This window comes from Eretmochelys imbricata, chromosome 1 (genome assembly GCF_965152235.1).
Source record: "Eretmochelys imbricata isolate rEreImb1 chromosome 1, rEreImb1.hap1, whole genome shotgun sequence".
Taxonomy (NCBI): Eukaryota; Metazoa; Chordata; order Testudines; family Cheloniidae; genus Eretmochelys; species Eretmochelys imbricata.
The window spans coordinates 173297659-173312661 of record NC_135572.1 but is presented as its reverse complement, the minus strand read 5'-3'; the positions used below and the strand labels follow the sequence as shown (position 1 = coordinate 173312661).

The following is a 15003-nucleotide window of genomic DNA, read 5'->3' as shown; positions in this document are numbered from 1 at the left end:
CTCAACAAAACAACATCCTCCTACTTCTGCACCTCTTCCTCTCATACTTGACTACCTATTAGACCTCAAGCAATCGGGCTTTCAACTCCATCAAAGTCCACTTAGCTGCTATTACAGCTTTTCATGACAAGATGGATAATATCTCTGTTTTTGCTCATCCAATCAGCAAGCATTTTCTTAAGGGGCTACAATCCCTATACCTGGACATTAAACTTCCTACCCCTCTATGGAACCTTCACTTAGTATTGTCATGCTTAACTCAACAACCATCCGAGCCCCTAGCCACTTGCTCCCTCTTACACCCCTCTATGAAAACAGCATTCTTAGTGGTAATCACCTCCGCCAGATGGGCAGGAGAAATAGCAGCTTTCATGGCAGACCCACCTTATATGCTATTTTTCAAGGTCAAGGTTACCCTTTGACTACATCCCAAGTTTCTTCCAAAGGTGCATTTGTCATTCCACATCAATGAGCTAATACACCTACCAACCTTCTTTCCTAAACCACATACAAACTCTTTTGAATCTACAATGCATACATTAGATGTACGCAGGGCTTTGTCCTTCTATCTGGATAGAACCAAGCCCTTTAGGAATTCTTCCAGACGCTTTTTGTCCATTGCGGAGCGCTCCAGAGGGACACCTATTTCTACCCAGAGACTTTCAAACTGGATTTCTGAGTGTATCCAACTGTGCTACCAGATAAAGAAAGTTACGCCTCCTGCCAGCATCAGAACTCACTCCACTAGATCAGTGGCTACCTCCGTGGCTTTTCTACGCAAAGTTCCTCTGGCTGACATCTGCAAAGCGGCCACTTGGTCTTCTGAACACACATTCGTTAAGCATTAAGTAAGGGCCTTACTCAGGGCCCTCTCTCTGATGCACGATTAGGCATATTATCTACCACATTCTTACCAAATCCAAAGTCCCTACCTCCTTGACGTACACTGCTTTTAAGTCACCTGGAGTGGAGCACCCACAGGGATATCTCTCTCTCGAAGAGGAGGTTACTCACCCTGTGCAGTAACTGACATTCTTTGAGATGAGTGTCCCTGTGGGTGCTCCACTACCCACCCTCCTCCCCTCTACTTTGGAGTTGGGGTAGCCTCCATTGTAGAGAAGGAACTGAGGAGACCTGTTTCGCACGTGTACTATTAAGGTACACTCAGAGCGGGGGGGTAGGCTCTGCTCGTTCGCAAACAGTACGAGTACTGCTGTAAAAATCTCCGAGTGAAGGCGCAGGGACACACCAACACCTGGAGTGGAGCACCCACAGGGACACTCATCTTGAAGAAAGTCAGTTACTGCACAGGGTGAGTAACCTCCTCTTAAGATATAACACAGTTGTGTGAAGCTGAGTTTCCCAGTTAAATATAGTATGTCTAGATATTTATGTACAGAAAGATATAAAATACATGTTAAAAGTGTCAGGTCAGGATATGGATTTAATGTATGTACACACTATAAAGACCTTAATTCTTCTCACTTATCTGTTCTGAAATGTTCCTATGTTACTTAATTCTGGGCCTATATCGGATAAGCTTGGAACTTTAAGTTTGTGTATCGTATGTTCTTTGGTCTGCCCTTTGGCCAAAATATAATACATTCACTTAAAGCATCTGTTTTATGTAATTTGTGACTACTAAGTGTACTATATACAGAGTCCAGATAAAATATTTGATTTAAATAACAATTCTAACCTGCTGCAAAACATCATTCCTACATCATTCCTGTATACTGAACTATATATATTCATGTCACAATTTCATGACATTTCATAAAATAAAAATGTAGAAACTCATACACATAACATACACATATGGTCAATATCAAATATTCTCTGGGGATATATATCTACAGAGAATATTTGATATTGTCCATATTGTTATGAGTATGTGTTTCTACATTTTTATTTTATGAAATGTCATGAAATTGTGACATACCAGGTTTTAAAAAAATCAGTGAGTCAAGAAAACATTTTTTTTTTCATCATGGTAATGCAAGAATGAATGAATGTTAAAAGAAGAAACTGCATAAAATTGTATTTCTTGTCTATTCATTCATTTTATTTTCCAGGGGATACCTTGCAGGTGTGATGAGTGAGCTAGGGAACTGAGAATCAGTTCTAATATAGCATAGTCCACTCCATGTCTCCACCCCATACCAATTCTCAGCTCTTATTGTGAACAACATTTAAGTCAAAGCAAAAGAGCTGCCTTCGTTTAAGTCCTTTATCTGACTCTATAGGTATTTAAGTTTTGTTCCATGCCAACAGAACCAGATGAGTTTGGGTTTAGTTCACTGTTTTTAGAAAGGGTTGATCCTCCTGGGAGCATTTCTGTTTTTATAGGTTTAGTTTGTATCTAGGTGCAAAGCTAAATCTACCCAATTCTAACACTAGTTTAGGTACAAATGTTAGAGGCTGAGTGAGAAACAGTAATACAGAGTCAGCTTACAGATCAATTTTATGCTCTATTGTCCACAACTGCAGTCCTAGGTTCATTCTGTTAATTCTCATTTGCTCAGCTAAGTATTTATAACTAGATGAAACAGCAGGAGTGATAAGGTGTATCCCAGACATGTGTCATTACCCAATCTTATTTCATCTGTGAGAAGGGTCTGAAGCAAGCCATAGCATCTCTTCAGTATTTTTGATGGCACTTTGTGCAGAATAGAAGTTTTTATTTTAAAAGATTGTTTTTTATCTTTTATCCCTGCCAATAGAGTCTCCCCAGTGTGAGCCATTGTATTCGTCTCTGCAGCGTGGCAGCCCAAAATAAGTGTAGTATCGCATCATCTCCATAAGATATTAACAATCAAGCCTATGATGAAAGTTTAGATAAAGTCATTGTTAACTATTTTATTGCTAGATATTTTAGCAGAAACATCCAGAAAATCTTCTCATTCTGTTTTGTTGAAGAGGATAGAAATAAAAGGCTGTCATCCACATTATCTCCCTGCTGATGAAGGATTATTCCCCATACCACTTTGTCTAGTCCAGTTTTAAACTTCCTAAATGAAGAGCCTTCCTGCACTTCCCTTGGGAGAAAATTCAACAGTTCGATAGAGCTATTACAGGGACGTTTTACCTGGGTTTGACCATCTAAATTTTTCTTTTCTTATTTTCTTCCGTTACTCCTACTGCTTGAAGTCAGCCTCTATGCAAAGGGTAAAGAGAGACAACAGCAATCTGGTAAACGGGAAGGAGATGAAATGAGGAAGAGAGAAATGACAGAAAAGCTGCCAAGAAAGGGGAAATGCAACATCCACTAGGGAGAATAGAAGAGGACAGAGGGGGAACAACTAGGGGAAGAGCCTTGAGATCATGACCAGTGTGTAGTGCAAATGCTTTTTCCCCACTGCAACCACCTCCTCTATTTAAAGTAGTACCTTGGAGCATTATAATCATAGATAGATATTGCTTTTGTTTGGCCAAAGTCCATATTTCTCCAGTTCGGTTAAATGACTTTTTCCCGTTGGCTGCCTAAAGTCCTCTCCGCAACAAGAAATACAATCATAAGTTCATGATGTTTTCATCAGAATGAATGGATGCTATTTAAATTTCTTAGTTATCTCTTGACTGCTTCCCCTCTCTGATCTGTTTTGGTCCCATTTAATTAGCTTTCCTATAACTCCCTCCAGCCTCATTGCCAGCCTCTTGATCAACATCTTTGCTTGTGTGTTTAACAAGTATATTAGATAATAAGCTGAACATCAATCAACAGGTTTTCCTTCTTTGGCAGCAGTGTTTTACAATTGCTTATTTGATACTTGGGATCAGTTCCTTCATTATTAATATTTCTACAAAGACTCTTGCTAAGACTGAGGAAAGTTTTCATAAAAGATTTTCATAGAAGATCACAGCAAAGCCGTCTAGTCCAGGGCATTTTTTCAGTTTGTATTATGTAAATTGTCTGTCCTACTCCTGTCAGTTTTTGCATCAGATAATTGTTCTGTTTCATAAACTTTCATAAACTTAACCAAGTAATTCTGAAGCACAGATCTTTCTGTTATATACTGCAGAGTATATGATTTTGAATACAGATTTTTGAAACACTTCTGAGTTATTGTTTTAGGCCCAAATCCTCACCTATTGCTTTAAGCCTAAATACATAGGCTTAGTGTAAGGGGGGTTTCCATATCGATTTGGAAGGGAGAAATCCTCCTTCACTCCTCCAGGCCACTGTTCAGCTAACAAAGCTTTTCCCTGACACCCCTGGTCCCATTGTAGTTGAGAATTAGAATTGAGTAATGACATACCCAACTTCCTTTGGGGTCCTTTGAATTTTCCTCCTGATTTTTGAGATTTTATGTTGCATTCAGGTCACATTTCTAAGCTTTTCTCTGCAGCCATGAGGATCAGGAACTTTTTTTTTTTTTTGGTCCACTGAAAGCTGAGGTTCTCACATAATGACCCGGAGGTGTGGCTGTAGGAAGAGCATCAAATATTGCGAGATGCGATAAAAACGTCAGAGTTGGCAAACAGTGCTGCTCCCCTGACTTCAGTGGAGCTTTGCCCATTCACACCAGCAGGGAATTTGGCCTATTGAATTTTTGAGCCATCTCCAGTAAGTAACAGCCTACATAGCTGCTGGTCCAATAACCATAGGCCTCTCCTCCCTATTCTGCAAGGCTTGTTCCTAATGAGTTCTCAGACCCTGCTTCCTTGGCAGCATATTGTATTCCTTGCCAGGTCCCAACAAGAGCAAGAAAATGACAAAAGAAACTAATACATCAGTATTAAACAGGAATTATTTAAATCCGTTTGTAGAGTATTATCGCCTACCTGCAGTCCCCAGCTGCCTGAAACAAGTGTGAGTCACCGACCAATAGTAGTTTCAAAGATGCTGCTAACCAAGTATTGACTAACTTGTTTTTCTCCGCTTTTTGGGAGTCCACATATTTTAATATTCACCATGCAGTTTTCTTTCTTCTTTCATGAAGTTTTCTTGTATTTCCTATTCCCATCTCTACTTCACACTGGTTATCTGCTTAGTTCCCATGGTGATTTTAGAGACTCACCTAAGGTCTCTTTGAAGTCAAAAATATCCATCAGTTCCACTGGAGTACCGTACATTTTTGGCTTTCCTTTGTAAATTATTTGCAGTTTGGCTGGATACCACAATGAAAAATAAAGGTCTTTTGTCTTTTTTTTCTCCAAAGGCTCACATTCTTTTGTGCAGTGTATCCATAAAGCTATCTCAGGATAAGAGAAAGTTGTTTCCTTTTGAGGATTGTTCCCTATTTTCACTTGTCACAATGTTGATATTAAGGCTCTGAGCTTTTTCATTGGCAAGACTTTGGATTGGAGGCTGTGGTGGGGTTCAATTCAATTTGGTTCTGTTTTTTTTTTTAACTGCACTAGGAAATATTTGTTTACTTATATGGATATTTTAGAAGACAGCGTGTTGTTCTTTCTTCCTCCTCTGGGACACCTACCACATGGCAGTTGAGTACCTGGATCTGGTTTCTCAGAGTTCCACTTTGACTGCCAGTTTCTTGAATTTGCTTTGTATTTTACTAATGTGTATGGTGTCATCTATCTCTACATCTCACTTGACTGGTAGTCACTTAGGAGTCTGAGAGCTAGTCTACACTTACAAGAAGATCGACAACTGGTGATCAATACATCAGCGGTTGATTTAACGGGTCTAGTGAACACCTGCTAAACTGACTGCAGATCGCTCTCCCATCAACTCCTGTACTCCACCGGATCCAGAAGAGTAGGGGGAGTCGATGAGAGAGCATCTCCCCTAGACATCACGTAGTGTGGACCCCCTGGTAAGTAGATCTAAGCTAAGTCGATTTGAGTTACACTATTCACGTAACTCAAATTGCATAGCTTAGATCGAATTTCCTCTGTAATGTAGACAAGGCCTAAGTCAGTCAATGAGGATTAGATTCCTAGGTGCTTTTCATAAACTCATTAGGAGCTTATCTGTAGGCACCAAAATACCTTTAAAATATGACCCTTAGAGATTTATGAAAATTTTACCATTTGACTTCATACCTGTCTGTAAAGCACTTAGCAAGGAGTTGGCGTTATACATATAGTGAATAATATTCTTTGGTCTATGACTTTGTGTGAGGTTTGTTTCAGCAAAGAGATTATACTTTGAAAAAAAAAACTCGTCCCCTAAGCCTTAAAATTAATGGAACTTGGTATTCAGTTCTCCTAGACAGCTTTGAAAATCTCAGTCATAATAGTGCCCACTGACCAGGCTTACAACATCTGTGATCTACTTAATAAGCAGTATTACAAAAAAAAAAATAAAACCCACAGTGCAATCTCTGAAGCTACTGCTGTTCTAACTGTAACATCTGAAGATTTACATTTCTTTATGTATATTAGAGATGAAACTGCTAATAGTAATACTAATAGGAGGCGTTTGTACCTAAAGGAACAGATTTTAGATTGCAAGCCCTTGCTTTAAAGGAGCTTCTTGTCTTTTATGTGTTGGTAAAGCACTGTGTACAGCATTCTATAAATAATAATTAGTAGTATAATAACAAGAAAAGCCTAATGAGGTAGAAATCTTTCTTTATGGTTCTGTTTTTCTGCTTCTAAAGTAACCAATTAAAGGGGCTTAGCATAAACAGGGAGATTTATAGAAATAGTGAATGGGTTTCCCACATACATGCACCTACACTCTAGCAAAGGAATTAGCTTAAGCATATTGCTCAGTACTATCCTGAGTAAAGGACTCTTGAAAATTCATATGAGATTATCAGTGATAGTGAAGGAATCTTCTGCTCTTCTTTTTTATCTTTTACCTAAGATGCCATTGGTGGGCTTTGAACACAGGTTTTACCTGTGTTTAGGGAAAGATGAGTTAGCAAAGCTTGATGAAATCCCAGGCAGCTCACTCTCCCAATTTTGCCTTTATTCTAATTGTTTCCAATTTGTGTTAGCAACATACTGCTAAATCTTTCTTACATAATGTTGTCCTTGAGTTCAGTTCTTGGATTTCTTCTTTTGTAAAGAATATGCCTGTCACTGGGTACACTCATGAATAGAATGCCTCCTTGTGACCACATCGGGGAATTTGCTGCACTTAGGTCTGATTCCCTTTTCCTCGCCCTGTCTTCTGTCTGTTCCTCTGAGACTCAGGGTGCTTATTCTTTGTGACTCAGGCCTCTGCCCAGGTCACTATAGTCCTCCCCTTCCAGGGTATTAAAGTCCCATTGGGTCAGCAGCCCAATTGGCATTCCAGTCAGCCTTCCAGTCCAAGGCCAGGTACACAGCTGCTTTTCTAGTGGCTGGTAGGGGAATCCAGGCCTGCCCACTACTCCGTGTTCCAGTCCAGGGACCTTATATCTGATAACTGTGGTCTGCCAGCTCCTGCTGCTACTTTCCTGGACTCCTTGCAACTTCCTTCTTGATCTTCTGGACCAAATCTGAGTTTACTGACCCAGACTCCCTCATCCCAGGAAGTAACTGCAGATTACTGAACTCTGTAGCTCAAACACACATCTTTACTCTGAGGGGATGATTGCAGCCTACTTTCCCTGCAGCCCCTTTGTGTGGACAACTTCCTGGCTTTATATCAGCCCTGTCTACTCAGCTGAGTTCTATCTTGTGAACTTAAAAATCCCTCGTTCTTCCTCAGTTGCAGCCTCTCAAGTTAATTAACCTCACTTAATCTGCTCTGCCTTGTGTGGGGTGGATATCCCATTGCAATGCTTTTATGTTTGGGTTTCTGCTGATACATGGGCTTTAGGGAGTAGAGACAGGATTTGGCCCTTAGCTCTTGTGCTTATTCATGTACTTATTCAATTTTGAAATGGGCTCCACAGAGTATAGATCATGTTACCATAGGGCACAGATATAGACTTTAGGAAAAAGACCTATAGCCCATGCACTTGAATATAGATAGATAGATAGATAGATATAGATATAAAGCATATACAAACATAATGTGCTGTGATTTCTATAGCTATACACTATGATCACCAAAATTTCATTTATGTATTACACACAAAAAGCTATTTTAAAAATGTTGAGGTTACAAAGTCAAACACTCAAAAGATAGGAAATGCCAGAATTAAGATTGCCTGTGAATCTTAATTCAGCCCCACTGTGTGTATATATTATTTTACAGTCTTTAACTATATAATCACATGCTATTTTTTTCCACAGGACCCCAGCCTCATTCAGTTCACATCATGGACCTGTTCTGGGTCTGGATGAGGGTTCTGTAGTGAAAGAGGCTGTTGCTTGTAGAACTTCTGCCTCATCTGTGGCAGAAATTGGAAGGTGTGTAGTGAATGAGGTAGGGGATTGTAAGAAGAGAAAGGATGCTGTTCTGGTTAAGGAATTTGAATGCAGCTCTGGGAATTGGATTCTATCCATGCCTCTGCTTCAGGGTTCCTGTGTGATGCTAGGCAACTCACTTAAACCAAGCTTTTTATAGATGGTAACTAAATGCATTTTCCTTTTTTTTCCTGAGTGCCCAACTTGAGACCCTGGTGTCTGATTTGCAGAAGTGCTGAGCACACACACATCTGCAAGTCATTAGGAGGTTTGAACATATAACATACTATATATAATGCTACTTTCTTAACTTTTCAGGGCTTAACTTTGCAATCATAACATTCTTTTAACATAGTTTATTGGGTGTAATTTCCTAGGTTTTTTTTTTTAAACAACCACTAAAAAACAAAAATTCTAACGTGTAGTCTCATCAGCAGGTTTGAACCTTTAGATCCACCACACAGACCCCTTGCCACTTCACTAATGGAGTAATTAATAGCAATGTAGTTTGTCACTCTGTGTGTGGGCCAGCCATTAAATGGGGATTAGGACAAATATTGCCAGTGGCTTTCACAGATATTAGCTGACATCAGCAGGTTGTTCAGATTCAGGAAGGTTGGGTTCTATTTCAGGTTCTGGAGGGTGCTTTATTGGACTCAGACCCTTCTGTCCCTTTTCTCCCAAGCCTAACCCAGTCTGCCTCTACCCTCCAGATACATCCATGTCCCAATCTTATCTCTCTCCCCACCATCTTGTCCGAGTCCCAATCAGTTTCCGTAACTAATCTCAGTCCATCTCAGGGCTCCCTGTCTGGGTCCCAGTCTTTCCTCCACTCTTGCTCCCAGTCCTACTCTCCCTCCCCAAACTCATCGTTTCTGTATCATTCCCAGGCTCCTTGGCCTAGTCTTCTTGCTCAGCTAGCTGCAGTCTCCTGGCTCCCTACGCTCTTCATCTGAATCCTCCCCCAGCATACGATCCAAGTATCCTTGTCTCAGTCTCTCCTGCCACTATACTTGGCTCCTCTTATCCTACTTATCCCACCCAACTCTTTGTTTCCAGTCGCAGTCTCCCTGCCCAGCCAGTTCATTTCTACCTTCAGCCCTTGTAACCTTCAGCCCTTGGCTCCTTGTAACTATGGGCAGCACTTCTAGCGCTGCCTCAAATATACCAATACAATGTCTTTATATTTTTATTTTTTATTGTTTATGTGTCTACCTTAAGATCTCGTATAAAATTTTTATATATCCATCTTTTAAACATAATATAATTTCTATCAAATAACATTTGCTACTTTCACTGATGAGGGCCTTACATACATGTTTAACTTCAATAAAAAAATAAGGCATATTTACACTGATTATTTAATTAATTTTGCAATTAAATTAGATGCTCCATATGAAAGTTAATAATCATAAAAGGTTTGAATTCAGAAAACTGTAAAATACACTATACATGATATTATATATCCTACCGGATGTTAGAAATGAGTTCATAACCTACATCAGTGGGATATGCTGTTTGCTTCAGTGTTAATGTAGGGCCACTGAATTTCTATCATTTTTCAGAGTTCTGCACTGAGACGAAGGACAGATGCAGTCACAACTATGTTTTTATGAGCATTTATTTATTGCATTTGGTAACTGGTCAACTTGATTTATATTAGGAATTTTCTTTTAAAAACCATTGATTATAATAAAAATCACTGAAACTTTGTTTATTCTAAATGAAGCAGTTTCGTACCTTTACAAGAACAAATATGTTGTGATTCTTCTATGTTTTGAAATGGGCATCAGTACTTGAACAAAATACAAATTTATAACAAACTGTTCAAACTCAGACACCTAATGATATGTTCTTAAATCCATATTTAGGGACCAAAGTAAAAAATGTCCTAATTTCAGAGGAGCTGATTACTACAACTCATATTGAAGGCAAAATGGACTGTGAGAACTCATAACCTTTGAAAAAGATTTGGGGCTTAATTTAGGATATGCAATATTAATAATTTTGGCTTTAGTATATGAATTTGTGATGATTTAAACTAATATTTGCATCTTTACAGAAAGATAAGGAAGACCAGTGGCTAGAGAAAAAAGTACAGGGTAGTAGAGACCACATAATCTTAGAGCATCTGCAATGGACCATGGGTTATGAAGTGCAAATTACTGCTGCCAATAGACTGGGTTATTCCGAACCAACATTGTATGAGTTCAGCATGCCACCAAAGCCCAATATTATTACTGGTAAGTTAATTTTAAAATATAGTGTAATATTGAGCTGGTTGTTTTCTGCTGATAGTATTTAACATGTGTGCTTTTTGGTTCTTGCTGCAGTCTCTGAATTTAAGCCTATTGAGAACTGAAAACTTTTTAACTGCTTAGACTTGAAATCCCAGTACTCTTTATTATCAGCAAAAATTGGATTTATAACCCCTAAACTGGAGGAGTTTGTTGTTGTTATTGATATTACTATGGGGCCTAGGATCCCTAGTCATGGGCCAGGACCCCCTTGTGCTCTTATGCATTGTACACACATAACAGAAAGATGGTCCCTGCCCCAAAGGACTTTCAGTCAAGGTTCCTTTCCTTTCACTACTATTGGTATTAGTGAAGTCATCCATAATTTCAGAAGAAACACAGAATCCCAAACTCAGTTGCTGGCAGTTAAGAAGAGAGATTGTTGTTATTCAGAAATGCACTTGCTGTACCTTTGTTAAGTTTTTTTTTTAATGGTTTATGTTGTTTGTTGTAAATCTATTCATGTGTTGGTATCCTGGGGTTCAGTCCAAGTCAATCGGACTACTCATGCTTTAAATTAAGCATGGTATTAAGGGCTCTGCTTGAGCAGGTTGCATACTCAGTACCTTGCAAGATCAAGCCTTTAACTAGGGCTGTTTTGATTTAATCTCCTTAGTTCCTCTTTAAGGATACAGTTCTAAAGTTCCAACTCTTCAAACGTGACTATTTCTATAAATAAAGTTGCTCATGTGCATAAGTGCTTACGTAATTGGGTGTTAACAGTTTTTAAAAACAAAAAACACAAAGTAGTTCAGGGCTAGTGGTGTTTCAGTTATTAAATTCTTGAGGGTAAAATGTAACCTATAAAAAAATATTTCAAACTGAAATTTGAGGCACAACTCACGAATTCCTATGCATCATTTTCAGCAACAGTCTAATTTGATTCCTTTAATTTATGCAATGGACATAATTTAGTTTTTAGGATTTTGCGATGTTTTCTGATCTGCTATAACTAAAACACATCTTAATTTTAGAGCTATGAGTTTTCAAGGTTTTAGTTCAGATTATGGCAGTAACGTTTAAGTTTAAAAATCAAGTGCTAACCTTTTGCAGCATCTAATCCTATAAATTACACAGATAATGCATTAAACTAAAATTTAAAACTTGCCAAATATATATCAAGGCCAATGGGAACAAAGGAGAAAAGTAATACCATAGCAATACTTGTGTTTCCTATGGAGTCTGAATGTATGAACAGCACCGGTTTAACTGGTGTTGATTCCAAATGAGCTATAGACCGGAAATCTTTCAGATAAATAACACACTGTTTTTTTCTCCTGTTATCTTATCGGCTGCTAAAAAACAATCAACCCACTACAGCGTTAGTGGATTTTTTTAGAAAACATATTTTCAAGAGGAGTGTCTTAGGCATCTATGTGAATGGCTTTTCTCATATTATCAGAAATGATCTGTTGACATTAAAAGTCGTATTTCTGGAATTTATATATAGTTAAGAAGCATTTCACATAACTTAGTAAGAATAGTTTAGGATCAAATCAAGCCCTGGTGTAAGCAGGGTGTTGGTGTGTGCCCTTGGTCGGTGTAAGTCAGTGGACATTTGTTAGGGTTTTGACAGGGGCTCAGTTGCCTCACAGTCCAGTCTACTTCTGTTTGATTCTGCAGTGAAAGGGGATGCCTCATGACATCAATCTGTTTGCCACAGAAACATTATGATGTCACTGTTCAGCATTAAGATTTCACCTCAGGACAAAATGGAGAAGGAGCTGTGGGCTTTAAGGAAAAAAAAGATTTGCTGAGCAATTATTTGGGGGAAGTTCTATGCAGGAGGTCAGACTAGATGAACACAATAGTCCCTTTTGGCCTTGCTCACATGACTCTATGAAAAAAGCTTTTGTCTCAATGAAAAAACTTTTGCGAGTAGAAAATGTGATAGAACCTTGTGTAAAACAGAAGAAAGGCAACCAATTTCCTTTATACATTTGATATATTTGGAATTGTTTAACGGTATGAAACTTTCACCTTAATGCTTCTTAGATATAGATATATCAAATGAAACACAAGCTTACCCATTTACAATTGTTTATAATTCTTTAAAATCATAAATAATTGCAACAACTGACACAAACACAAAATACCTGCACATGTGGTAACGAAGCTCTATACTTGTGTATAAAAGGCAATTCAGGTAACCAACATCTAAATGGAGATGGAGCATTTTTCATTTTATGCACATGCTTTTGCAGCTATTTGAACATGTAGCGTATAGTCCCTTAGATACAGGTAATTACTGCAATTATGATTATGCAACTAATTAGTTTCCTTGACAACTACTTTTGCAAAGCATAAAGTGGGTGTGAAATTAACATCCCATAGGAATTCTGTAGAACCATTTTTAAATGATCTGAATATTTTTCCAGAAGACTCTGCTCACATCTAGGAGAAAAATGACTGGCAGCTTTGTCAGGTTTTTTTTTTGTTTTTTCCCTCCCCAATGTATCAATTTTTTTACTATACCGGTTTCAGGAGCCATTTTTATTTTAACTGCTGCCCCCAATGTTGATGTGTTGTATTAACAGCCTTGAAACAGTCAGAATCTCTGTGCAGTTCCCACAAACAGAATGACCTTTGCTGTCAGTGTTGAGCATCTTGCTTACCCTTTTGAACAAATGGCTGTCAGTTGTGCTAAAGCACCTTCACTCATCCTGACCAAAGTCATTTAGTGATGGGCAAAGATGGACAATCTATTTAATAGGTGATATTTTCTCTGATTTTCACACTGTGCCCGATAACAGCAAAGATGTCAGTGTTCATCATGCCAAACAGATACTTTATATCATCAGTATTGACTAGATATGACAGCTTTATGAGATCTAAAGGTTCATCTAGAAGGGAATGTATTACAACATATTTTTCTATTGATGCAACAGGTTTTTTATATTAAGAGAGTTAGGAAGTCAATATGAATACAATAGCCCCTTCTTCCATCTGCGTCCAAGACATTTCTGTAGGCACTTTCCTGGCCCCACAGATAAGCGTGTCTTGAGATTTTTCTGCTTCAGGTGTGGTTTAAAACTCTTAATAAAACATAAAAAATCACAGAAATAATTCCCCCCAAGTGGATGGTGACAATCCTGGGAACTTATCATATCCATTAAAGCCTTCTCTGCAGATTTCTAGTAGATTTTAAATCACTCCTTCCATTTAACACCACAATGTCAAAAGTCACAAATGTAATGTCATATGAGGATTCAACCTACAGAAAAGCCCGAGAAAGTGATTTTAGGGGGGAAGAAAATGTTCAAGATACAAAAAATGGTAGGTTGTTGTGGATTTTGTTTTATTCAGTTCTTTTAAACATCTGTTCTATTTTTTTGCCAAGGAAGTTGACAGTGTTCATTGGAGGATTTCCATTCTCCAGTGCTGCCTTCCTGACTTAGTCACCCTCCTGGCCTTTATTCTGCATTCCCAGCTACAGGCCTTAATCTGTCTCCATGAAAGCCATGCCAGAATCCTATCTCCTTTTATATCATTGCCAGTAACAAATATTTTTCAGGCCATGTTAGGTCCTCAGCTATATGCATTTAACTGCATTTTCTTTCAGTTATGAGCTCAGTAATCTACATGCAAACACGTTGCCCTCACTGGGTTTGCACCTGTGGTCAAGTAGCTAAATCTTATTAAACAATTCTGTAGATAATGAACATGAAGAAACAGAATCCACGTTCAGCCTTTCTGAATTATATTGGGTCTTCAGTGCTGCCAGCAACCAAAAAGTAGTAAAAATTTACTTTAGTCACTAGTGAGCACGTGTAACTCTGGATACACTCAGGAAGGAGATCAATTGAATGAAACTATGCTATTTTCAGAATGACACCACTTTTAAAGCAATACATTCAGCTAAGAGGTTGTATCAATGTCAGCTGCTGGCTTCCAGTTCTTATTCTTGTTTCCAGGAACATGTATGTATCATCAGTAAAAATAAAGTAATCAGTTTTTAAATGGTTTCAGAGTAGCAGCCATGTTAGTCTGTATTCACAAAAAGAAAAGGAGCACTTGTGGCACCTTAGAGACTAACAAATATTACACATTTGTTAGTCTCTAAGGTGCCACAAGTGCTCCTTTTCTTTTTGCGAATACAGACTAACATGGCTGCTACTCTGAAACCTGTTTCAGGTCAGAGGCCCATAAAGCACCCTGAACTAGCTAGTGTCTAACATGCAGGCCTCAATTGAACTAAGGTGTTCCAGTGTTAATTAAAACCCATGGGTGATATTTCCAAGATAAAAAGATTCTCCAGTGCACCCATGAAGGCCTTTTCAGCACTTACTCATTTGTCTTCAGCCAAATCTAGAAGAAAGAACAAAACACAAGTCATCCTAAAGGAAGCATTGAAGGTATCAGTGCTCTCTGAAACAGTAAATCTGTAAGCAGCCACCCATATTAGTGCATCTAATACAAGGCAGAACAACCCCCACAGCTTTACCAAGTTATC

General features: G+C 38.5%; 1 protein-coding gene across 1 annotated transcript in view; it reads left to right on the top strand.

Annotated features, from left to right (window-relative positions):
* NCAM2 (neural cell adhesion molecule 2) overlaps positions 1 to 15003 on the top strand; it is a 258887-nt gene that overhangs the window by 194878 nt on the left and 49006 nt on the right. The window contains exon 15 of the mRNA XM_077814938.1: positions 10316 to 10496. Coding sequence (XP_077671064.1) covers positions 10316 to 10496 — 181 coding nt within the window. The remainder of the gene's footprint in view (positions 1 to 10315; positions 10497 to 15003) is intronic.